The following is a 25,712-nucleotide window of genomic DNA, read 5'->3' as shown; positions in this document are numbered from 1 at the left end:
GTACAATTATGAGAAATATAGAGTAGATAGTTATCTTAATCCCAGGGTAGAACTATCAAATACTGAAGAGCATAGCTCTAAGATAGAGGGGGAAAGTTTAACGATTTAAAATGTTGGCTTGCCAGCTGCACCTAGATCACACAGAAGAATATTATTTTTTAAAGTCTTGTCAACATGACCTATGCTATTCAAATTCCTGTGCTTTGTTTTCACTTTTAGGCAGCTTCATTTGAATCAGCTGATCCGGACAAGTGGAGTGGTCACCAGCTGTACTGGAGTCTTGCCACAACTCAGTATGGTCAAATACAACTGTAATAAGTGCAACTTCATCTTAGGACCATTCTTTCAGTCCCAGAACCAGGAAGTAAAACCAGGTTCTTGTCCTGAGTGTCAGTCTGCAGGGCCATTTGAAATCAACATGGAGGAGGTATGTTAAATTGGTCCATAGGACAATTCAATCTGGTATTTATGGTGGTGTTTCTGACTTTATTGGATTATTGTTTATCACCACTGTTATAAAAATGTGGAATGATAACTTAATATGAATTTGAAGTATGCTTATACACACTAATGAGCATCATTAGACCTAAGTAGTACATTGCACACAAGCCTTATTCCCTGCTACTTCATCTAATGTTGACATAAACTACTTTGTTCCATGTGTGCTTATCTGGCTTCTCTTTGCAGTCATATCTTATATCAGTGTTAAATATTTCTAAATAATAGCATGTTCTGCTTTCTAACCATGACGTAATATGGTTACAGGATAGAATTTGTTTACAGAAGTTATAGCTCTGATGTGTCGCATCAAACTATTTAAAAGGAAGCTCAATAAACGTGAATAAAGTATAATGGTTTCTTCCAGTTAGTTGAAAGAAGGAAGGTTGCTGGTGTATGGGCTAATTAGGCAATTTAAACTGTTTGTCCATTAATTATGAAGTTACTCAGTGTTACTTAATTTTTACGTAACTAATGCATGAAAGCCATTATTTTGAGCCCAACCTCAAAATTTGATAAATAGACATTGATATGCTCAATAGATTTCTTTTGCATTCCCTATCAGTGCTTTTTGCTCTGTTAATTAAAGAGAATAGTATAAAAGTGGAAGGATGATTAGTTAAAGGGAGTTGCCAGGGTGGATGGACCTTATTTGCTTCAGGTAAAGGGAGATTGTTTTATCACTAACTTCCCACTCTAAAGACGGTATTAAAATGCATTTATGCAGCTTCAATCAACTATAATATATCTTTGCTCTTTGAGTTATGCTGTGAAATGTCACCATACTATTTTCTAGTCATTCCTTGTTTTTTTTCTCCAGACAGTTTACCAAAATTACCAAAGGATTACCATTCAGGAAAGCCCAGGCAAGGTTGCAGCTGGCAGACTGCCCCGCTCAAAAGATGCAATTCTTTTGGCAGACTTGGTGGATAGCTGTAAACCAGGTGATGAAATTGTAAGTATTTAGTATTTATTCAATATGTATTGGGGAGGTTTTTAAATGTTGGATAGGGAAAAAGTAAGAGTCACAAAACACTACAGCATTGGAACAGGCCCTTCAGCTTATCTAGTCCATGCTGAACTATATTTCTCCCTGGTCCCATTGGCTTGCACTTGGACTCCGTACTCCTCCCAAGCATGTACTTATCCAAATTCCTCTTAAATGTTAAAATCAAACCTGCATCCACCATTTTTCTGGCAGCTTGTTCCACACTCAGACAACCTGCTGACTGAAGAAGTTCCTCATGTTCCCCTTAAATATTTCACCTTTCTGTCTTAACCCATGACTTACAGTTCTAGTCTCACCCAAACTCAATGGAAAAAACCCTTGTATTTACCCTATTTACACCCCTCATAATCTTGTATCCATTTTTCAGATCTCCCTTCATTCTCCTACACTCCAGGGAAGTACTTGCCTTTTTTCCAAAACTTGAAGGAAAAGTCACTTTTGAGCTTGTACTGCATTGCTGAACAATATAAAACCTGTATGATTTAATGTGTTAGTAGTTGGAGGATAATCATTTAGTTATTATGACTTTTGTTTATCCTGTCATTTTCTTCAGGAACTCACTGGTATATATCATAATAATTATGATGGCTCCCTCAATACGGCCAATGGATTCCCAGTCTTTGCTACAGTAATCATGGCAAATCATGTCACAAAGAAGGATAATAAAGTAGCAGTCGGTGAACTTACAGATGAAGACATCAAAGCCATTGTGGGCCTCTCAAAGGATGAGCGAATTGGAGAACGGGTGAGCGATGCATTATTGAAGTGAGGCCACAGAACCAAAATGTAAAGCTGGTGCAATTGTATTTTCTGCCCAGGCACAAAAAGCTATTCATTAACACAGTTGTACACAAACTCATCAGTGCATTTCACCTTGTTGTTACCATCTGTATGGTCCCACATAGGAGAATAGTGGGCAAAATTAGCGCACTTGGTATTGGGGGTAGGGTACTGACATGGATAGAAAATTGGTTGGCAGACAGGAAACAAAGAGTAGGGATTAACAGGTCCTTTTCAGAATGGCAGACAGTGATTATTGGGGTACCGCAAGGCTCAGTGCTGGGACCGCAGCTATTTACAATATACATTAATGATTTAGATGAAGGGATTAAAAGTAATGTTAGCAAATTTGCAGATGACACAAAGCTGGGTGGCAGTGTGAAATATGAGGAGGATGTTAGGAGAATGCAAGGTGACTTGGACAGGTTGGGTGAGTGGGTAGATGTAGTTTAATGTGAGGTTATCCACTTTGGTGGCAAGAACAGGAAGGCAGATTACTATCTGAATGGTGTCAAGTTAGGAAAAGGGTGAGTACAACGAGATCTAGGTGTCCTTGTTCATCACTCACTGAAAGTAAGCATGCAGGTACAGCAGGCAGTGAAGAAAGCTAATGGCATGTTGGCCCTCATAACAAGGGGAGTTGAGTATAGGAGCAAGGAGATATTTCTGCATTTGTACAGGGCCCTGGTGAGACCCCACCTGGAGTATTGTGTTCAGTTTTGGTCTCCAAATTTGAGGAGGACATTCTTGCTATTGAGGCAGTGCAGCGTAGGTTCATGAGGTTAATTCCCGGGATGGCGGGACTGTCCTACGTTGAAAGATTGGAGCGACTGGACTTGTACACACTGGAATTTAGAAGGATGAGAGGGGATCTGACTGAAACATATAAGATTATTAAGGGATTGGCTACGCTAGAGGCAGGAAACATGTTCCTGTTGTTGGGGGAGTCCAGAACCAGAGGCCACAGTTTAAGAATAAGGGTTAGGCCATTTAGAACGGAGTTGAGGGGAAACTTTTTCATCCAGAGAGTTGTGGATCTGTGGAATGCCCTGCCTCAGAAGGCAGTGGAGGCCAATTCTTGGGATGCTTTCAAGAAAGAGTTAGATAGAGCTCAAAGATAACAGAGTCAAGGGATATGGAGAGAAGGCAGGAACGGGGTACTGATTGGATGATCAACCATGATCATGGTGAATGGCGGTGTTGGCTCGAAGGGCTGAAGGGCCTACTTCTGCACCTATTGTCTATTGTCAAATTGTACTGTCTCAGTACTTTTATATTTGTGTGCTGTAGCACTTGCTTTTTATTCACAGTTATTTTGTAAATAACACTTCTTTGCATTTCTGGTTAGTTTAACACAGGCTTATACACAAACCTACTTAATCAATGCTTAGGGCAATCACATCGCATCCATTGAACTCAATCATGGACGAGCCCCCACCATGAAACCCCTTTTTATTGGGCATCTCTAGAAACAGGTCATTAGCTTCTCTCTAACAGCCACTGGACTCCACAGCGAGAAACACACCTTTCTCAGACTTCGTATGTCTAGGTTGTATACGACTTTGGTCCCACCGAATCTGTGCGGTTGGGATGTCTCGCCCACCAAACCCCAGTTTGTGTGAATGCTGTGTGATTTACTGCCCCCTGCATGAAGTAGCAGATCATACACTGCATACAATTATTAAAAAATATATATTTATAAACATTAACTTAACCAAAGAGTTAGTAAAGAAGTCAAGTGTGCACAGGTTGGAGCTCAAATCTTCCAAAAGCCATATTCACCGATCCTTGGTAGACCTCTGCATCTTGGGCTGCATTGAATCTTGCAACTGGTTCTCCAGCGTTTTCTCTCCTCATCTGCCACCGAACCAAGACAACGACCAGAGTCCCTCACAAAACCTCTTTCCCTCCCCCCAGCGTTTTCTAGAACCTCCCAGTTCTAATTTCTAAGCATTCATATCTTTAATGGTAACCCAAGCAGGCTGAAAGCAAAACAGACTGCTCTTACAGAACTGCTAAAATGAAATACCTACAGCATAGCAGTAAAAACGTGAACCAGTGCGTTACACATGAAATCAAACTAGCATTCCTCCAGACCATGACACACCCTCAAAATGTTTCATACCAAAATGTTGCCATGAGTGCTGTAAGTTAATAAAATATTCAAAATGCATGCAGCATGCAGCACAGGAAAACTGTAAACAGCTTGCTGTCCTAGTGACAAGACCTCAGTGGTGCAGGGTATTCATTAGTTTCCCAGCCTGAGGGAAGAAGCTGTTACCGAGTCTGACAGTCCTAGGTCTAAATGCTTCTGTACCTCCTTCCTGGGTCAGAGATAGTGGGATGGGTAGTAGGGATCTTTAACAATGTTTAGGGACTCCGGGTAAATGTCACAAATATGGGGGAGGGAGACCCCAAAAATGCTCTTGGCACTTTTTACTATCCTCTGCTGGGTTTTGCAGTCCAGAGCCAGACAGGACACTTGATGGTGCTCCTGTAGAAAATTTTTAGAATGGGGGCGAGAACCTTGCATGCCTCAATCTCCTCAGAAGGTGTAGACTTTGCTGTGCCTTCTTGACTAATGAGAAGGTGTTGTGTGTCCAGGTCAGAAAGTCCAATATGTGCTCCACCAAGAAACAGCAGAGCCATTGATGTGCAATGGAGAGTGGTTGCCCTGTGCCTTCCTGTAGTCTGCAATCATCCCTTTTGTCTTATTTGTGTTGAGACATTATCGTTCTCACTCCATTTGACAAACTTCTCTACCCAATGCTGACTCATTGTTACTGATGAGGCCAACCACTATAGTATTATCGGCGAACTTGATGTGCTTTGAGCTGGATTGGTAGTGCCATGGTGAGTCAGAAGTGGGTTAAGTATGCAGCCTTGAGAGGCACCAGTGCTCATTGTGATGGAGCTTGAGGTGTTATTGCCAACTCGGACTAACTGGGGTCTTTCTGTCAAGAAGTCCAAGATCCAGTTACAAAGAGAGCTGTTGAGTCCCAACAAGGAAGTTCACCCAGCAGTCTCTGAGGGGAGACTGTGTTGAACATGAAGTTGATGAACAACATCCTGGTGTATGAGGTATTGATTTCTAGGTGGGACAGGATGGAATGGAGGGACAAGCTAGTCAGTGGTTAATGTCTATGCTTGTGTGGATTTGTCCAGTCTGTCTTTACACAGTCTGTTGCCTTACCACTCCTTGCTATTAAATCTGGAACACACACAAAATGCTGGTGGAACACAGCAGGTCAGGCAGCATCTATAGGGAGAAGCGCTGTCGACGTTTCGGGCCGAGACCCTTCGTCAGGACACATTAAATCTGGACATTGGTTCGACATGACTACACAGTAATAGGAGCTATAGAATTGTACACATCCTTTTTGCTCCTTAGAGTTGAAATCACTTCTCTTGATTCATATCTACCCTGAATAAATTTGATAGATTCAGCTTTGATGCTAGGAATATTTAATTCACCCCAACCCTTCATTAAATTATAACATTTGAAATGTTGCAGCTATAAATTTAGGCTTTTTTTTTGAAAAATTAAACCTTCCATGTTTTTAATATAATGGGAAAATAGACACTTCATTAAAGTCTGACTGTTTTATCACTGCATCCTAACCAGAGGCTGTGGAAAATGGTCCATAGGTTTATTGTATTTAAGTAGGTTCATTGTGTTCATTTTGGCTGGGCTTTTGTGTTTTAACTGAATTATGTGGTTGGGCCTATTGGTGCTTATGTTATTTATCTTGTACCCAGATATTCGCCAGCATTGCACCTTCAATATATGGTCATGAGGACATAAAAAGAGGGCTTGCATTGGCACTGTTTGGAGGTGAAGCGAAGAACCCAGGTAGGGGAGCCAACTTAACATAATAACATTTTATAGTAACATTTGACTTATGACTTGGGCTGTCTGGATCTTGAACTCTGGCAATTCTCTTGTAACATTCTTCCTGTCTTTTTCATCCTCACTCTGCCAATATGTTAGCTTCATTTTAAACGCTGCCATTTTGACTAACCCTTTTGACCTTTGTCAGACTATCTTATTAAAAGGTGGCAGCAACTCACTTAAATGTTGCTATTCCTTCCTAACTGTTTGGTACTTGTATTGTTACCTTACCTCCAGCAGTAAGCATTGTTACTGATTGAGGTTCTTGTTTCATTACTTTGCTTAATCTCTACATGATATATTCATGTTCTTGTAACTAGATTACAGATTATGTGGGTGCCATAAAACATAGGAGCAGAATTGGGCCATTTGGTCCATCAAGTCTGCTCTGCTGTTCAATTATAGCTGATTTATTTCCCCTCTCAACCTCATTCTCCTCTCCTCTGCCCATAACCTTTAACACCCTTACTAATCTAGAACCCTATCAGCCTTTGGTTTAAATATACCCAATGACTTGGGTCGGCTGGTAGCACAGTGATAACAGCGCCGGGCTCTGGAACAGAGGTTCCCAGGTTTGAATCCAGTTGGGCCGCTCCCGAGTACGCTTTCCATCAGTGCCGAGTTGAGTGTTGAGCTCGCAACTCGACCTCGTAAAATAAAGAAAAATACTGCAAAATGTCTGTGTGAGGAGTGACGCGCCACACAGTCTTTCGTTCCGCACCTCAGACCTGAGTCTGTCGTCGTCATCATCATCAATGACTTAAGCCTCCACAGCAACGTGATAATGAATTCCACAGATTCATCACTTTCTGGTTAAAGAAATTCCACCTCATCACTGTTCTAAAGGGGTGACCTTGTATTCTGATGCTGTGCCCCTTGGTCTTATTCTCTACCACTACTGGAAACATCTCCACGGCCACTCTATCTAGGCCCTTCAGTATTTGATAGTTTTCAATTTCCATCATTTCTCCCCCCCCCCCCACCCTTCATTTTTGTAAACTCTAGCAAGTACAGCCCAGAGCCATCAAACACTAGTCATCTGTTAACCCATTCATTCCCAGGATCATTCTTGTGAACCATCTCTGGACCCTCTTCAAAGCCATCACATTCTTTCTCAGGGGGGAGGGGCCCAAAACTGCTCAGTGCTCCATATGTGGTCTGACCAATGCTTGAGCATCCTTGCTTTTATATTCTAGTCCAATTTTACATCCAATGTTACACTTTGTTTTTAACTTTTGTGTCCAGATTTATTAATGACTATCATTAACTCATAACATCTATTAAATAACTCACAACTTGTGTTCAGTGGATCAATAGATGCCGTTCTACTATTTGCGTATGCCGCTGTCTACCTTCCCCTTTATTATTTTCTTTGCTTGAATTTCAGGTGGGAAACACAAGGTGCGTGGAGACATCAACGTTCTTATGTGTGGTGACCCTGGCACAGCAAAATCACAGTTCCTGAAATACGTTGAGAAGGTCTCCAGTCGAGCAGTCTTCACCACTGGACAAGGTGCTTCCGCTGTTGGTCTCACTGCCTATGTACAGAGGAATCCAGTGAGCAGAGAATGGACTTTGGAGGCTGGAGCTCTTGTGTTAGCAGACAGAGGAGTATGCCTCATTGATGAGTTTGATAAGGTTAGTAAAAACTTAGCATCATTGTTCTTTTTCTATTATAAGTCAAACTGTTAGCTGGTTCGTGTTATGATAGTGTACCCAAAATACCTACTAATATCAGCAATGGCTTAGTTAGTCACATTCTCCGAACCAGAAGTCCGAACTGATGGACCGTGCCAGAGGCTAGAGCAAAATTTAACTCTAATGACTCCATGCTGCACTGAGGATGTACTCATTTTTGAAGTGTTGATAAAATGTTTTCAGTGACCATCAGAAAAGATCATTCTATTTATGAAATCTTACCACATACTAACTGACTTTGTTTTCCATGATAGAATATTTACTGCACTTCAGAAGTACATTAGATTTGCAGGTTATGAACATTGTGCTAAGTGTAAGTCCGAATTTTTGCCACTCTAATGCTAAAGAGTGCATTACAGCATCAGGCCCTTCAGCTGATAATGTCTGCACTGTCTACTTGCACATGGTCAGTTTAGTGGGTTCATATCTCTCCATTCCTTATTTGTTCATACCCCTTAAATATTGCTAAGTTAACTTGTCCCACCATCTCCCCTGGAAGTGTGTTATAAGCATCTACAGGACCGGTATTTGCCTTTATATTTTTTGTGTGTTTTTAAGGTATCTTATTGTCTAATCCAATCGTGTCTGTAAGCTCACCTTCTGGTGTCATAAACTAATGATTATATTATAACAGTAATCTCAAATATGACTTCAAAATCTATTTTGTCAATTTGATATTTTAAGTCCAATGGAAAAATGTCTGCAATGGACTAAGTTTGTTGTCCAATGATATTTTTATGAATGCTGTTTCCTGGGTATATCTGGAGAGAGAAACTTGTGTTGCTTATTTTGTGTGACCACTGTCTATAACTTGCACTTAGAAGTGATTTGGGAAGCCACTTAGTTGCAAAAGTAGGGCACACAAGTACTGAGTACAATCAAAGATAGACGATAAATGCCCAACCTCAAAATGGCAAGTAAAGTGAAGAAATGTTACACTGGCATTTTCTACAAACTCACTTATGAGTACATTGCGGCATTCCAATTCTTGTATGAACTCTCCAATCTAGGGATTAGTCATCTTTACCATGAAGGATGTTTGAATAGTGCTTCCTTTTCCTTCCCCTCAGATGAACGAGCAGGACAGGACCAGTATTCATGAAGCTATGGAACAGCAGAGCATCTCCATCTCTAAGGCTGGTATTGTGACCTCTCTGCAGGCCAGATGCACGATAATTGCCGCTGCCAATCCTATAGGTGAGAATAATTCACTAACCTGTGTATAATATATTCTGAGATGTAGATTCTGGAACTTAAATTGTGGCAAGAAAGTGGAATGTAATCTAAAAAGTGAACATCAAATTTAATTTAAACTCTCTTTAAAGGGCTCTGCAGAATTTAATGTGCTCAGTATTATTTAATTATTGCACAATTAGTCTCTTTTGCACAGTAATTGTTCGCCAGTCTTTATGTATGGATTTCATAAATTCTATTATACTTTATTTTCCTGTAAATGCTTGAAAGGAAGTGAATCTGAAAGTAGTACATGGTGACATTATACATACTTTATTATGATAATACACTTAACCTTAATGTTTGTCAAAAGGAACTGTGGAAATATCTTGGTACTTGCATTTATATCTAATGTTGATTACTTCTGAGTGCAACAAGTACATGTGTGTGAAGCAATAGATTCTGTGCAGCTTCCTGTTTATTAGGTTTTTCAGATGTATCTAATTTCCCTTTATGATATTAGAACTGTTAATGAAACTGGAAAAAATGTCCACTGGTGACAAGAATAGGAAATGATTGCATCAATTCTGATCAAAGGTCATTATCCCTAAAAATTATTTTTTTCTCCAATTGAACAGATGTCCTGGCCAAGTTTTTACCTCTTCATGTGATACTCCCAGTCAATTCTGATCAGTTTACTCATTGCTCTTTCAGCCCTTATCTTGTGGAAAAGTTGTTCTTTTTCTCCTGTTAGTACATAGCTAGTATGCCGAGAATGGATCTGAAGGTAGTTGTATGTTCCTTGTATGAGATGTGGGAAATTTGGCAGACCTCCAGGCTTCCTGATAACTACATTTGCACAAAGTGCATTGAGCTGTAGGTCCTTAAGACCATGTTAAGGACTGGAGCTGCAGCTTGATGAACTTCACTTCATACAGGAAGATGAGATGATAACTAGGAGCTGCAGGAGGTAGTCACCCGTAAATTGCAGGAGGCATGTACCTGGGTGTCTCTCAGGAGAGGGAAAGGGAATGGCAGCCAGTGCAGAGCAGCTCTGTAGCCGTATCCTCAATAAATAAGTATACCGCTTTGGATACTGTTGGGGAATGACCTACTGGGAGGAAGCCGCAGCAACCAGGTCTCTGGCACTGAGTCTTGCTCTGTGGCTCAGAAGGGAACTGGGGAGAAACAGAGTGCAGTAGTGATAAAGGATCCCATAATTAAATGTGCAGAAACTAGATTCTGTGGCCGTGAAAGAGATGCCCAAATTGTATGTTGCCTCCTAGGTAACAGGATCAGGGATGTCTCGAATCAGTCCGAGGGGGAAGATGAACAGTGGATTTCATGGTACATATTGGTACCAACGACGCAGTAGGAAAAGGGAGGTGGTCCTGAAGAGAGAATATAGGCAGTTAATCAGCTGAAAAGCTGGACTTCCAGTATAGAAAATCTCTTGAATTGCTACCTATGCCACATATCAGTGAGGGTGAGAAAAGGATGATTTGGCAGATGAATGCCTGAGAAATTGGTGCGGGGTCAAAGTTTCAGATTTACATAAGAAACAGGAGCAGCAGTAGGCTATCTGGCCCATCGAGCTAGCTCCGCCGCTATTCAATAAGATCGTGGCTGACCTGACCATGGACTCATCTCCACCCACCTACCTTTTCCCCATAGCCCTCAATTCCCCTACTAAGCAAAACTCTATCTCATCTTGTCTTAAATATATTTACTGAGGTAGCCTCCACTGCTTCATTGGGCAGAGAATTCCACTGATTCACCACTCTTTGGGAAAAGCAGTTCCTCCTCATCTCCATCCTAAATTTACTCCCCCAAATCTTGAGGCCCAGTTCTAGTTCTAGTCTCACCAACCAGTGGAAACAACTTTCCTGCCTCTATCTTTTCTATCCCTTTCATAATTTTATGTGTTTCATAAGATCTCCTCATAGTCTAGAACCCCTCATCTCTGGAGTCAACCTGGTGAACCTCCTCTGCACCAACTCCGAAGCCAGTACATCCTTCCTTAAAGTGAGGAGACCAGAACTGCACACAGTACTCCAGATGCGGCTTTACTAGTACACTGTACAGTTGCAGCATAACCTCCCTTCTCTCAAATTCAATCCCTCTAGCAATGGCCAACATTCTATTTGTCTTCTTGATAGCCTGCTGTACCTGCAAACCAACCTACAGTGGCATGCAAAAGTTTGAGCACCCCAGTCAAAATTTCTGTTACTGTGAATAGCTAAGTGAGTAAAAGATGACCTGATTTCCAAAAGGTATAAAGTTAAAGATGACACACTTCTTTAATATTTTAAGCAAGATTACTTCTTTTATTTTCATCTTTTACAGTTTCAAAATAACAAAAAAGGAAAAGGGCCCGAAGCAAAAGTTTGGGCACCCTGCATGGTCAGAACTTAGTAACACCCCCTTTGGCAAGTATCACAGCTTGTAAACGCTTTCTGTAGCCAGCTAAGAGTCTTTCAGTTCCTGTTTGGGGGATTTTTGCCCATTCTTCCTTGCAAAAGGCTTCTAGTTCTGTGAGATTCTTGGGCCATCTTGCATACGTTGCTCTTTTGAGGTCTATCCACAGATTTTTGATGATGTTTAGGTTGGGGGACTGTGAGGGCCAAGGCAAAACCTTCAGCTTGCACCTCTTGAGGTAGTCCATTGTGGATTTTGAGGTGTGTTTAGGATCATTATCCTGTTGTAGAAGCCATCCTCTTTTCATCTTCAGCTTTTATACAGACGGTGTGATGTTTGCTTCCAGAATTTGCTGGTATTTAATTGAATTAATTCTTCCCTCTACCAGTGAAATGTTCCCCATGCCACTGGCTGCAACACAAGCTCAAAACATGATCAATCCACCCCCGTGCTTAACAGTTGGAGAGGTGTTCTTTTCATGAAATTCTGCACCCATTTTTTCTCCAAGCATACCTTTGCTCATTGCAGCCAGAAAGTTCTATTTTAACTTCATCAGTCTACAGGATTTGTTCCCAAAATGCATCAGGCTTGTTTAGATGTTCCTTTGTGAACTTCTGACGCTGAATTTTGTGGTGAGGATGCAGGAAAGGTTTTCTTCTGATGACTCTTCCATGAAGGTCATATTTGTGCAGGTGTCACTCACAGTAGAACAGTGCACCACCACTCCAGAGTCTGCTAAATCTTCCTGAAGGTCTTTTGCAGTCAAACGGGGGTTTTGATTTGCTTTTCTAGCAATCCTGTGAGCAGTTCTCTCTGAAAGTTTTCTTGGTCTTCCAGACCTCAACTTGACCTCTACTGTTCCTGTTAACTGCTATTTCTTAATGATATTACAAACTGAGGAAACATCTACCTGAAAGTGCTTTGCTATCTTATAGCCTTCTCCTGCTTTGTGGGCACCATTTATTTTAATTTTCAGAGTGCTAGGCAGCTGGTTAGTGGAGCCTATGGCTGCTGATTTTTGGGACAAGGTTTGAGGAGTTGGGGTATTTATAAAGCTTTGAAATTTGCATCACCTGGCCTTTCCTAATGATGACAGTGAACAAGCCATAGCCCTAACAAGCTAATTAAGGTCTGAGACCTTGGTAAAAGTTATTTGAGAGCTCAAATCTCTTGGGGTGCCCAAACTTTTGCATGGTGTTCCTTTCCTTTTTTTTCCACACTCAAATTGTACAAAACAAAAATAATACACTAATCTTGTTTAAAATGTTGAAAAGAATGTTTCATCTTTAACTTAATGACTTTTGGAGATCAGTTCATCTTCTACTCACTTAACTATTCACAGCAACAGAAATTTTGACGGGGTGCCCAAACCTTTGCATTCCACTCTACATATGAACATAAGGAATAGGAGCAGGAGTAGGCCATCTGGCCCATCGAGCCTGCCCTGCCATTTATTAAGATCATGTCTGATCTGTCCGTAAACTCAGCTCTATCTACCTGCCTTTTCCCCATAACCCTTAATTCCCTTACTATGTAAAAGCCTATCTGTTTCTTAAATATATTTACTGAGGAAGCCTCAACTGCTTCCCTGGGCAGAGAATTCCACAGATTCACCACTCTCTGGGAAAAACAGTTTCTCCTCATCTCCGTCTTAAATCTTCTCCCCTGAATCTTGAGGCAGTGTCCCCTAGTTTTAGTAACCTGTTGTAATGCATACATAAGCACTCCCAAGTCCCTCTGCACAGCAGTATACTGCAAACTTCTATCATTTAAATAATAATCTGATCTTCCATTTTTCCTTCCAAAGTGGATGACCTTGCATTTACCAGCATTGCACTCCATCTGCCAGACCCTTGCCCACTCACTTAACCTAACTATAACAATGTGCAGACTCTCTGTATCCTTTGTACAATTTGATCTATATCATCTGTTTTTGGCATGTTGGACGTGTCCTCTGCAGTGAAGACAGACATAAAATAGTAATTTTAAACCTCAGCCAATTCCTTATTACCCAATAACAATCCTCCCTTCTCGTCCTCCAAGGGACCTATGTTCACTTCAGCCACCCTTTTCCATTTTATATAATTATAAAAACTTTTACTGTCTTTTTATATTTTGTGCTAGTTTATTTTCATAATCTATCTTCCCTCTCTGTATTGCTTGCTTACGGTGGTTCTTTGTTGCTTTTTAAAGTTTTCCCAATCTTTCAGTTTCCCACTACTCTTGCTGACCTTGTACACACAAGCTTTTAGTTTGATACCTTCCTTTATTTTCTTAGTTATCCATGGCTGGCTCCCCCCCCCCCCCACCCTTACTGTCCTTTTAACTAAAATATACTTTTGAGTGCTGTGAAAAATCTCTCTGAAAGTCTTCCACTGTTCCTCAACCATCCTACCATATAGCCTGCATTCCCAGTCTACCCAATCCAACTCCTCCTTCATCTCTTTGTAGTCTCTCTTGTTTCAGCATAATACACTGGTTTTAGGTCTAACTATTTGCATGGAAAACTTAGTCATACTGTTACCACTCGTTCCAAGAGGATCCCTAACTACAAGATCACTAATTTTACCTGTCTCATTACACAGGACTACATCCAAGATAGCACATTCCCTTGTAGCTCAGTAACATGTTGTTCAAAGCTAGCACATATGCATTCTATGAAGTCCTCATGACTGCCTCAACCAAGTTGAGTCACCCAATCTATGTGCAAGTTAATGTCTCCCACGATTACTGCTCTTCCGTTCTCACATGCCTCAGATATTTCTTAGTTTATTGCCTGTGCCACCAAAATATTATTTGGTGGCCTATAGACAACTCTCACCAGTGATATTTTTCCCCTTCATATTCCTAATTTCTACCCAGATGGATTCAACATTCTGCTCCTTAAATCTTCTATTGTCTCTCAGTTGCCCTGATCTCATCAATTAAGAGCGCTGTCCCACTTACCTACCTTAGCAGTTAGAATTGATAGATAGATAGATAGATAGATACTTTATTCATCCCCATGGGGAAATTCAACTTTTTTTCCAATGTCCCATACACTTGTTGTAGCAAAACTAATTACATACAATACTTAACTCAGTAAAAAATATGATATGCAGATAAATCACTATCTCAAAAAGCATTAATAATAGCTTTTAAAAAGTTCTTAAGTCCTGGCGGTAGAATTGTAAAGCCTAATGGCATTGCAGCTAAATGTTATAATTGCTGGTGTATGTTACTTCTGAATGGTGCAAGTTTGAAATGCTTCATTTGGTTTATCTTGATGTTTTGATTTGGCCCAATTTGTAGACCTTGGGTGATAACATGATATATTTTTTAAAACCACCTTATTATGCAGAGCCCAATATTCTGTGATAGTGATCACTGGTAGTGGTGTAGCTGTGGAGAAATTTTGGTGAGGGTATTATAAAGTGCAAAACTTTTTTTTTGGCTCTGAGTCATTGCAATAGGTACTTCACCTAATTTCAAAATATAGAGCCCATTTCCAATGCACCGCTTTTTAGTTAACATCTGACATTTGGCACTGCAATGCTTGTCAGTATTAGATTGGTGTTTTAATCTAGATCCTAAAGCTAGAAGAGGTTGTAAATGCTCCCAGCTGACTTTCAGAGTTTGTCAGTCATTATAGCAAGAACTTCTCTGGATCTTAAGAGCTTTATTATTTTGTTTCATTCAGGTGGTCGGTATGATCCTTCATTGACCTTTGCGGAGAATGTGGACCTCTCGGAGCCCATTGTATCCAGATTTGATGTTCTGTGTGTTGTTAGAGATACAATTGATGCTGTTCAGGTATGGATCGATTTTTCTTTCCTCTAACCATTTTATCATCACGCTCCTAGTTTTATAATTTTCTTGATCTGTGCAGAGTTACAAGTGCATTACTTGTTGGCACTGTATGAGTGTTGCTTTCCCTCAATTTTCCAGCTGACAAGTCCAATTCTCTGTTAACATAAACTATTTCTATTGTGTATTCCTCCCTACATACACAACTGTATTTTGGAAATTGGAAGTATTTAATAGAGTAAGCAGAGAGACTGTTTACAGTGTTTGGAAAATTTAAGAGCAATGTGACATAACCTTAAAATGAGGTCTGTTTGCTACATGTCACACAAGTTTGCAGATGTGGAGTGCTCAGTTTAAGTAGTGGGGTGGGGGGATTTGTGAGCATTGATGGCAACTGTTGAAGAAGAAAAGGAGTAAAAGGAGTTAGTTAAGGTTTTAGAGATTTTTCACTAAGGTGTGTACTGAAGTCCATATCAATCAAAATCTTATAGCTACAATCAAAGCATTAGGTGTTCTCTCTGCTGCACTTGCTTCCCAGCTGTTGGAGTGGATCATCCCACTAGAAGTAGAGGGGCTTGATAGTTCTCGTTAGTTAATGTCTTGTTATGGTGCATTTTAATGTAGTGAAATACTCCATGTCTTTCAAGAGCTTTAATCAGATATGATTATGGGAGATAGTAGAGCAAAAGCCTGCTTAAATGCTTTAAGGAAGCAGGTAGTTTGAGAGAGAGAAGGGATTCCAAAGCTAGGAGCAAAGATAACAAGTGTTACACAATGTTGGAGTGAAGGAAGTTTGGCTGGAAGATTGAGGACTTTCAAGACAGAAGCAACGTCTGTGATGGAGGGATTTGAAGAAGTTTTTAAGGAGTTCTAATGTGCTGTTTTTAGCACTGTATAATTTCTTGCTTTGCAGCACTAGCACGTTTCATTTTTTCTTTATCCAGTTTGATATTAATAAACATTTCTTTTGGTTGCTTTGTTGTCTAATGGTTGTTTACTTGTCATCTGTCCTGCACAGGATGAACTACTGGCTCGTTTTGTTGTGTCCAGTCACATCAAAAACCACCCAAGCAACAAAGAGAATGCAAATGAAGACTCAGAGGAAACTAGGCTACCGAACAACTATGGTGTGGATCCAATTCCGCAGGAGCTACTGAAGAAATACATAATTTATGCTAAGGAGAGAGTGCACCCCAAGCTGAATCAGATGGACCAGGACAAAGTAGCAAAGATGTATAGTGATCTCCGAAAGGAATCAATGGTAAGAACAGCTCTTTACTGCCATTTTCCATTAATGTTGTCTTGCTACCAGAATTTCTGGAACTTCCTACATTGTTGAGTACAATGTTGTCTGGTTTCTCTAACCATTTTTTCACATAAACTTATAATCATAGAGTCATAACATTACAGCAGAGAAACAGGCCCTTTGGCCCATCTAATCTGTATCAAGCCATTAATTTGCCTTGTCCCATCAACCTGCACCTGGCCCAAAACCTTCCATGCCCATCTTAACCAAATTTTTCATAAATGTTGAAATCGACCCCACATCCACCACTTGCACTGTCAGCTCATTCCACATTGATAGGAGTTCTATTGAGAGCTATCAAATATTGAAAGGCCTAGATAGAGTGAACATGAAGAAGATGTTTCCTATGGTTGGGGTGTCTAGAACAGAGAGGAAGGATTTTTTTTAGCCACAGGGCAGTGAATCTAGAATTCATTGCCACAGAAAACGGTGGAGGCCAAGTAACTGGGTATGTTTAAAGTGGAATTGACAGATTCTTGATTAGAAAGGGAGTCAAAGGTTGAGAAGGAAAATAAATCAGCTGCAGTGAACTGGTGGAGCAGACTCAATGGACCCAATGGCCTAATTCTGTTCCTAGTCTTAAGGTCTTCTATACTTCTGGTTTAAATAATGGTTTATATCTAATATTTGCACCACATACAATTAATATAGCATTGCAACCCATTTCCAACCTGAGAACTTGCACAATTCCACGTTTTTTAAATTTTAAATTTGCTTCCATACTGTTATAATTTTGATTACATTTAGAAGAGGCAAAACAGACTTGTATAGCTTCTTTCATGTCCTCTCTCAAATGCCAGCCATTGAAATATGTTTTAAGTGTATTCCCTCCTGTTGTGGAAACAGGAGCAGCTGTGTTAAATAAATAGATATCTGAAGGTGAGTAAATGAGCTTTTCAATGTTGGTTGACAGTAGAGCAGTTTCAGGAAAGTTTCCCCTGGCTAGGGAGTCTAGAGCAAGGTGTTATGTGCAAGAGATTTACAGGCTTCAGAGTAGTTATTTAGCTTGGATAAATGAATGAATAACAAGGCAAATCCAAACATGGATTTGTGCATTAGTACGAGCAATAATTAGTAGGGTGTTTCTGAGCTTGGTGCTGTGCCCTCAACTATTTACAGTTACAAGAAAAAGTTGGTGAACCTTTGCAATTGCCTGGTTTTCTGCATGAATTACTCATAAAATGTGGTCTGATCTTCATCTAAGTCACATTAATAGACAAATGTAATCTGCTAAATTAATAACACAATATATTTGTACTTTTCATGTCTTTCTTGAACATCTTGTTTAATCATTCACAGTCCAGGCTGGAAAATGTATGTGAACCCTTGTATTTAATAACTAGTAGAACTCCCTTAGCAGCAACAATCTCCACCAAGTGTTTCCTGTAACTGCTGGATCAGACGTGCACAGCAGTGAGGAGGTATTTTAGACCATTCTTCCTTTCAAAACTGTTTCAGTTCATCAATATTTCTGGGATACCTTGCATGAACAGCCTTCTTCAGGTCATGCCACAACATCTCAATTTCGTTATGGTCTGGACTCTGTCTTGGTCATTCCAAAACATTAATTTTCTTCTTAAACTATTCTGTTGTTGATTTATCTTTTGGATCATTGTTGCATCATTCAACTTCTATTAAGCTTCAGATGATGGACCACTACCCTGATGTTCTTCTGTAAAATGTCTTGATACGATTTTGAATTCATGTTCCCTCAACAATTACAAACTGTCAAGGCCCTGAGGCAGCAAAGCAGCCCCAAACCATGATGCTCCTTCCATCATGCTTCACAGTTGGGATGAGGTTTTGGTGTTGGTGTGCAGTACCCTTTTCCTCCAAACATAACGATGTGTATTTCTGCCAAAAAGTTTCACTTTTATCTCATCTACCCACAGAACTTTGTCCCAGAAGTGTTCTGGAACATCCAGGAAGTCTTTTGCAAACTTGAGACGTGGAGCAGTTTTTTTTTTGGATAACAGTTGTTTCCTACGTGCTGTCCTTCCACGAACACTATTCTTGTTCAGTGTTTTTCTTGTAGTGGACACATGAACAGAGACTTTAGAAGTTCTGGAGATTTCTGCAGGTCTTTTGCTGTTAGTCATAGTTTCTTTCTAATCTCCTTCAGCATTGCATATTGTGCTTTTGGTGTGATCTTTGCAGGATGCCCACTCCGAGGGAGAGTAACAACTGTACTGAATTTCCTCCATTTGTAGATAGTTATTCTTTACTATAGACTGATGAGCACTCACTTCTTTAGAAATGCTTTTGTAGCCTTCTTCAGCTTCATGCATCTGTACAATTCTTCTTCTAAGGTCCTCTGAAAGTTATTTTGATCAAGGCATGGTGCGCATAAACAGATCTTTCTTGAGAAGAGCAGGCTCTGTCAGTAACCTGACTTGGTGTGTCTTCTTCATAGGGCAGGGCACCTCTACAACCCACACCTCCAATCTCATCTCATTGATTGGAACACCTGACTCCAAGTAGCTTTTGTAGAAGGCGTTACCCCAGAGGTTCACATATATTTTTGAACCTAGAATGTGATTGTTTAAATGGTGTGCTCAGTATCGATAAGAATTACAGTAATTTGTGTGTTACTAGTTTAGGCAGATTGTGTTTGTCTATTATTGTGACTTAGATGAAGATCAGACCACATTTTATGAGGAACTAATGCAGAAAACCAGGTAATTGCAAAGAGTTCACTCATTTTTTCTTGCAACTCATTCTATGATTGAGTTGGCCCCTGATCCATTTTGGCCTACATTTAATGCTCATGAGGCATAAGCAAAAGGATGCGTCATTTTGACTGATCAGGATAATTTTCACACAGCATACAGGTTTTTTGAAGTTCTGCACCTCATGTATCTGGGGATAATTGGTCATCAAGCACATTTAGAGCTGAGATAGACAAGTCTTAGATGCACAAAATAAAATGACGTGCAAATCATGTAAGATCTGGGATGAGAGGTTGAGAGATGTCTATTTATTTTCACAGGCAACAGGCAGTATTCCAATTACAGTGCGACACATTGAATCTATGATTCGCATGGCAGAGGCTCATGCCCGCATTCATCTGAGAGACTATGTGATGGAGGATGACGTCAACATGGCCATCCGAGTCATGTTGGAGAGCTTCATCGACACACAAAAGTTTAGCGTCTTAAGAAGCATGCGGAAGGTAATTTATTGTACCTGGCAAGGGGTGGTAGAAATAAAGGGGATTGGTAGTCTGCCTGTTTTCTTTGCTCACTATCATTATGTCTCTTGGACTATGAAGATGTTTGCTACTGGTCAGGTATGTCAAAGTATCTCAGAAATTGAACTATCTGGGAGTAGTCCTGTTCAACCCAATAGTCTTCCATGAGCAGGAGCATCTAGGAGTGATGTCTGCCAGGAACCCAAAAACAAGCTGTGGGAGAAGAAGGCTGTCAGATCTTCCAAGTCTGTCCCATCATTTAATATGATCGTGGTTTATCTAAAACTTCTGCCCTAATGTTAACTATCCAACACGGTCCATTTAGCAGAAATAATTGCTGGGAACTATATCAGTATAGAACTCTTTATGTCTCATTTCCATTCAGTGTACATTTTCTAATGTTCTTAGTGTCTGAATGGCTTCATGAATAGTGGAAACATAGACAGATCAATGCAGTGTCCTTTCTCCCTGGGGACATTTGTGGTTGCTTGGATCCACATCTGCAAAAAGTTATAAATTTGAAGTACTAAATTGATTACATGGGGATTGTGAAGTCAAAAATTCTATCATGGCAAAATTAGAACTGATGCTAGAAGCAAAAAATTTTTTTTGCCAGCTGTGTCAGTTTGTTATCCACTTATATTCTATTTAAATTTGTTAAAAGACTGATTTTTTTGTGGAAAAGAAAACTTGTAACCACTCTTAAATATGTATTTTCTTACTGATTCTTTCCCCAGACATTTTCACGATATTTAGCATTCAAACGTGACAATAATGAGCTGCTGCTCTTTGTTCTGAAGCAGTTGGTGGCAGAACAGGCCACTTATCAACGCAACAGGTATGGAGCACAACAGGACGCAATTGAAATCCCAGAAAAGGATTTGGTTGAAAAGGTAAGGAAACAATGTTGCCCTTGGGTAGTTTCAAACCAGAGATTTTCTTTTAATCTCAATTTTAAAATTTGGTAAGTTTATCTAATTCATTAAAATAACAATCTTGAGGATCATCTTAAAGTCACTTTTTAATTATATAAGCAGAGTTCCTCCCAAATGGCCCATTGATAGAATTCCCAAATTGAGTCTGTAGCAAGTGAAACAGAACGAACATTAAATTAGTTTAATCTTTCAAAGGTTTGAAACATCAACTCTACAGAGTAATATAGTATCTTCTGTTATCGCATTTTCCAGCTTGTGCAGTATTTTGCCTTGTGCATTTTGTTAGTGTTTCAGTGCCTGCTGAGGTTTTCAATCAGTAATCTTGGTAAAAGGAGTAAGTGCTTTTACCTCGGGTGCTTGAACCCTGAGGAGGGAAAATCAGCTGTCCTTGGTAAAAAGTGAATCGGCTTTAAGAACAGTTGGGTAGAATATTCCACTTGCCTAACTGGGTGTACGTAAAGGACAAAGTGGCAAAGCTGTCGAGAGAAATTGGCACAGCCAAGAGAGGCCTTTATGCCACTAGGGGTCACCACAACACAAGAATGATATCTAATTTTAAGTGTGTTCCATTAGACAGCTGCATAGATATAGCGTTCCTGTTGCAGTACAGAAATAGAAGACATGGGACAAAGAGGCAGATGGTTTCAGATTCAAGACATTGGAGTAGAACTGGAATGTAGGGGAGATTTGATAGAGATATTCAAATCTATGAGGGGCATAGATGGGTAAATGCAAGCAGGCGTTTTCCACTGATTGGATTAGACTAAAACTAGAAGTCATAGGTTACAAGTAAAATGTGGAATATTTAAGGAGAGCCTGAGGGGCAACTTCTTCACTCAGAGGGTGATGCGAGCATGGAACAAGCTACCAGTGGAAGTGGTGGATGTAGGTTCAATTTCAACATTTAAGAGCAGTTTGGATAAGTACTTGCATGTGTGGGGGTATGGGGGGGGGGTGTCTATGGTTCAGATGCAGGTGGACAGAATAACAGTTCGGCATGGTCCAGATGGGCCGAAGAGCCTGTTTCTGTGCTGTGGTGCTCTTATGACTATGGAAAATGGGGACACAGTTTGTTCTGATTTCAGGACAGTTAACACAATTACCAAATTTCACTGAATTGTACAGCCATGGCCCCATGAGGCCATTATGTGTTCATCACCTGTGTCCACATTAAGGACCTATTTGATTATCTCGGTCCATTCAGTTTCATTTTGTTGCCCTTTCTAAAAGTTAACATTGCATGCTTTGCTTCTTGTTTGAATCTTTCCCCCTTCCCCTTTTTTTGGGGGGATGAAACATATTCAGGGATGTAGCGTCACTGGTAAGCACAGTTTATTGTCTGTCCTTATTTTTATGTGGATAATGTACTTATATAATACTATTTAGGGAGTTCCTAAAATAATGACCATGATGAGAAAAGTAATAGTTTCCTAATATCTAAGCTGACTTTGCAATATTCTATTCACCTCTCTCTTATAGCGATTTAGTGATTGCAATTGAGGCCTTGGCAGGTTGCTGCAGTGCCTTTGTAGACTGTTCAAACTCCGGTCAGAATCTCATGGAATAGATGGCTTAGGGTAGAAAATTGGGGTACAGTCAAAAGAGTTGCTTTAGGCTGGATGATTCTGATTTGTTAACGTGTTGATCTGTGCTCATCTAAGCATGTGGGGAGCTTGTGTCATATTTCTGAATAGCTGGCATGTATGGAAAGGTGTTGGGAAATCAGAACGTGAGTCACTTACTGGAAAGTTATTCTCCGTTTTAAATGGTCCATTCAAATTTCTGTCAAAAGTAAATCCAAAGTTGGTGCTGACAGCAATTTAAAGGTTATAACACTGAATGTCGGGGATGCGGACAGGGTCTGTAGAAGTTCATCACTTATTGGTTCTGGTATGAATACTTACCACATATTGAGCCTGAATGTTGATACTTTTTTTCATACCACCCTCTTTTCAATTGTACCACTTCACCCTACCCTCCTGACCGTAACCAATCAGTTGAATTACTTCACTGGGAATTTTGTGCTTATTTTCCTATCTTGCTAAAACATTTTTATTCTGGAAGACTTATTTTACCCAATCTGGCTAAGAAACCTCTGCAGTTGCAAAATGGATTAGTTATACTATTTAGATCACATAGACCTTTCAAATCATGTTTTAAATAGTATCAATGAGCCATTTTCTGTTTGGATAATGTCAAGTTACAAGTTCTTACATCTAATTTTCAGGTGGTTCTGTTCACTGTTCCCATTTTGGATTGTTACATGATCCTCACCAGTGAATTGCATTATCCCTTATTGCCAAGCTGAAGTATCTAATAAGTAAATGTTTGCAGAAGCTGTCTCCATTATACACATGAATGAAATGGTTTATAAATGTGATTACCTAAGGAGATTGAGCCAAGCAAGGAAACCCTCCCCCATCTTAATTGAATTTTACAGGAGCACCATTGAGAGCGTCCTGACAAGTTGCATCTCCGCCTGGTGTAAGAACAGCTGAGCATCAGACTGGAGGTTTCTGCAAAGGACTATGGAAATGGCTGAAATGATCATAGGGGTCTTCCATCCATCAGGGATATTTATCTAAAGTGCTGTATTTGTAGAACCGTAGTGTTAGCAAGGATCCCACTCATCCATCCAGCATCCCCTTGACTTTTTACCATCAGGCAGGAAACTGATGCATAAAAACAAAGGTCAGGATGGGAAACAGTTTCTTCCCTCAGGCCATTAGGTACCTGAACTCCTTGCCACATCACATTTGAAGTATCACTGTTAAATCTGTTCTGTACGTGACAATATTTAACTTCTGCTGTTTACTTTGTTTATGCGTAATTCATCTGTGGGGTTTATCCTCACTTAAGTTATTGTGTGTTATATGGGTTAGGAAAAACATTGTCTCATTTGATGGTATACATGTATATAGTTGAATGACAATAAACTTGATTTCAGGCTAGTGATTATAGAGCTTCAGCATGGTGGGTGGGTTGTTGGGGGACAAATTATATTTGTGCTTCTTGATTCACAATTCTCTACTGCACGTAATTGCAGATTTACTAGTCATAGTTAAAGCTTAAAACTGATTCTTATTTCATTGTTCGGTTCGTAAGAAACTGTTGGGGAAACTAGTTCTACTGTGCGGTGTCTTGTGTGTTAAAGGTTTTCCTTGGATTTCTAACCTTCCATTTGTTTTTTTTTGTTTCTAGGCACGTCAGATCAACATTCACAACATGTCTGCATTCTACGAAAGTGATCTCTTCAGAATTAACAAATTCACTCATGATGTGCGCAGGAAGTTAATTGTACAGCAGTTCTAATTAAAAACAAAATGAAGAATCTGAGGAGGCTGGCAGAATGAAAAGACTGCTGGCATCACTTTGGAACAGATGAGCATTTTGGATGTCTGCAAAGATGAACTAATTGCTTAAGAATGCAGAATAAAAGCCACATCTAGTCTCATCAAAAAAATTATCCCATCCAAGACCTGAACTCTCAAACTCTTGCTTTATTATCCTGTCCTTTACTATTCTAGTTTTACCAACAAATATCTGCATTTTGACAGATTTTTTAAAATCCAAAGACCTCTGGCAGAATTTTCCCCATTTGTTCAGTTTCACTGTATATTGTATGTTGTGAGAGTCATTACGGAGTGACATTATTTCCCTGATCACATTGTAGTTTCATTGATGTGTATAATTAAAACTAGGTGTACATGCTATAACTTTTGTTACAATGAATGCCAATAAAGATGTCTTTTTGCAAATTTTTGTTTGATCTTAGACCATTTTTAACAATTTACCTTCAAGTTTAAGCTTCATTTACCAACCTGGCTTTCAGTTGAAACCTCCCTAGGTTTGTTCAGCTTGAGTCTATATCAACACTGGAATTCCGTCCATCATTCATTTAAAAATGCTCCCTAAAGCCTACATTATTGACCAAGCCACTTGTCTTCATGTTTTCTCCAGCATGGTTTCATCATTGGTGTGACAACATTCCTTTAGAACACCAATGATGGCTGCAGAAATGTAAGTCAATTATAATTGTTGGCACTTGAGAGAGAATATTCAATCATTTTTTGATTTTCATCATGAGGGGACCAGCCCTTTAGATTGTGTGCTGTTGAAATACTTCTATTGATTTTCTGTTCTTAATTGTGTATGTACGTATGGGTAAAGCTGCCCATCATGTTTTGCTTTTTGCTAGATACAGTGGAATAACTTACAGATATTTCTACACTGGAGGTTAACTGTAATAACACACGGCTGCCCTTGCTTTGCTGATCAATAATTTAGCGATCAGTTCTACAGAGCCATAAATATCAGAGCTAAAAGGCAAACTGTCACTGTGAGCTAGATTATTGAGAGATTGTTGTTCTCTAGCCAGTGTAATCTAAAAGTACCTGCTTTGTGGCATTCCCCAGCATAGTTGAGGGAAAATTATGCACTTCCTGGCGTTGCTCCATTTATATCAAATGTACCATTAATAATTCCTGTGCCTGATAATAATTCAGCACCTTATAAAGCAGCTAACCATCTTCTGGCATTGTACAGAATTGTAACAAAACACAAGTTGACAATGAGCCACAAAGATGCAACCAGATGATTAGAACACTTGTCACTGGTTAGGTGACACTTGGAATATTGTGGTCACCTCAGTTATATAAAAAGCTTTAGAGAGGGTGCAGAGGAAACTACCTGGAATGGAGAGCATGTCTTATGACGAGGTTGAATGAGTTCAGGCTTTTCTCTTTGGAGTGAAGAAGGATGAGAAGTGACTTGATAGAAGTGTACAAGATAAGAGGCAGAGATTTTTTCCCCCAGGGCAAAAGGGCATAATTTTAAGGTGATTAGAGGGTGAGGGTGGGTGTCAGCATTAAGTATTTTTAACAGTGGTTGTGTGGAATGCACTATTGGGTAGTAGTAGAGGCAGGTACATTAGGGACATTTTGAGACTCTTAGGCAAGTAGATGATAGAAAAATGAAAGGCAACAGAAAAGAGATTGATCTTAGTGAAGGTTAAAAGGCCTGCATGT

At 39.8% G+C, this 25,712-nt stretch overlaps 1 protein-coding gene across 1 annotated transcript in view; it reads left to right on the top strand.

The window, feature by feature from the left end:
- Nucleotides 1-24,443, top strand: part of mcm2 (minichromosome maintenance complex component 2) — a 37,240-nt gene extending 12,797 nt beyond the window's left edge. Inside the window, exons 7-17 of the mRNA XM_073072016.1 lie at nt 220-427; nt 1,319-1,453; nt 2,061-2,252; nt 6,047-6,140; nt 7,567-7,817; nt 8,948-9,074; nt 15,148-15,260; nt 16,273-16,515; nt 19,550-19,732; nt 20,488-20,643; nt 23,887-24,443. Of these exons, the coding sequence (XP_072928117.1) occupies nt 220-427; nt 1,319-1,453; nt 2,061-2,252; nt 6,047-6,140; nt 7,567-7,817; nt 8,948-9,074; nt 15,148-15,260; nt 16,273-16,515; nt 19,550-19,732; nt 20,488-20,643; nt 23,887-23,997 (1,813 nt within the window). The 3' untranslated portion in view covers nt 23,998-24,443. The remainder of the gene's footprint in view (nt 1-219; nt 428-1,318; nt 1,454-2,060; nt 2,253-6,046; nt 6,141-7,566; nt 7,818-8,947; nt 9,075-15,147; nt 15,261-16,272; nt 16,516-19,549; nt 19,733-20,487; nt 20,644-23,886) is intronic.
- Nucleotides 24,444-25,712: the final 1,269 nt, after the last annotated feature.

The sequence above is a fragment of the Hemitrygon akajei genome, chromosome 19, assembly GCF_048418815.1.
Source record: "Hemitrygon akajei chromosome 19, sHemAka1.3, whole genome shotgun sequence".
NCBI lineage: Eukaryota > Metazoa > Chordata > Chondrichthyes > Myliobatiformes > Dasyatidae > Hemitrygon > Hemitrygon akajei.
The sequence above is the reverse complement of the archived record's forward strand: the minus strand, read 5'-3'. Positions and strand labels throughout refer to the sequence as shown.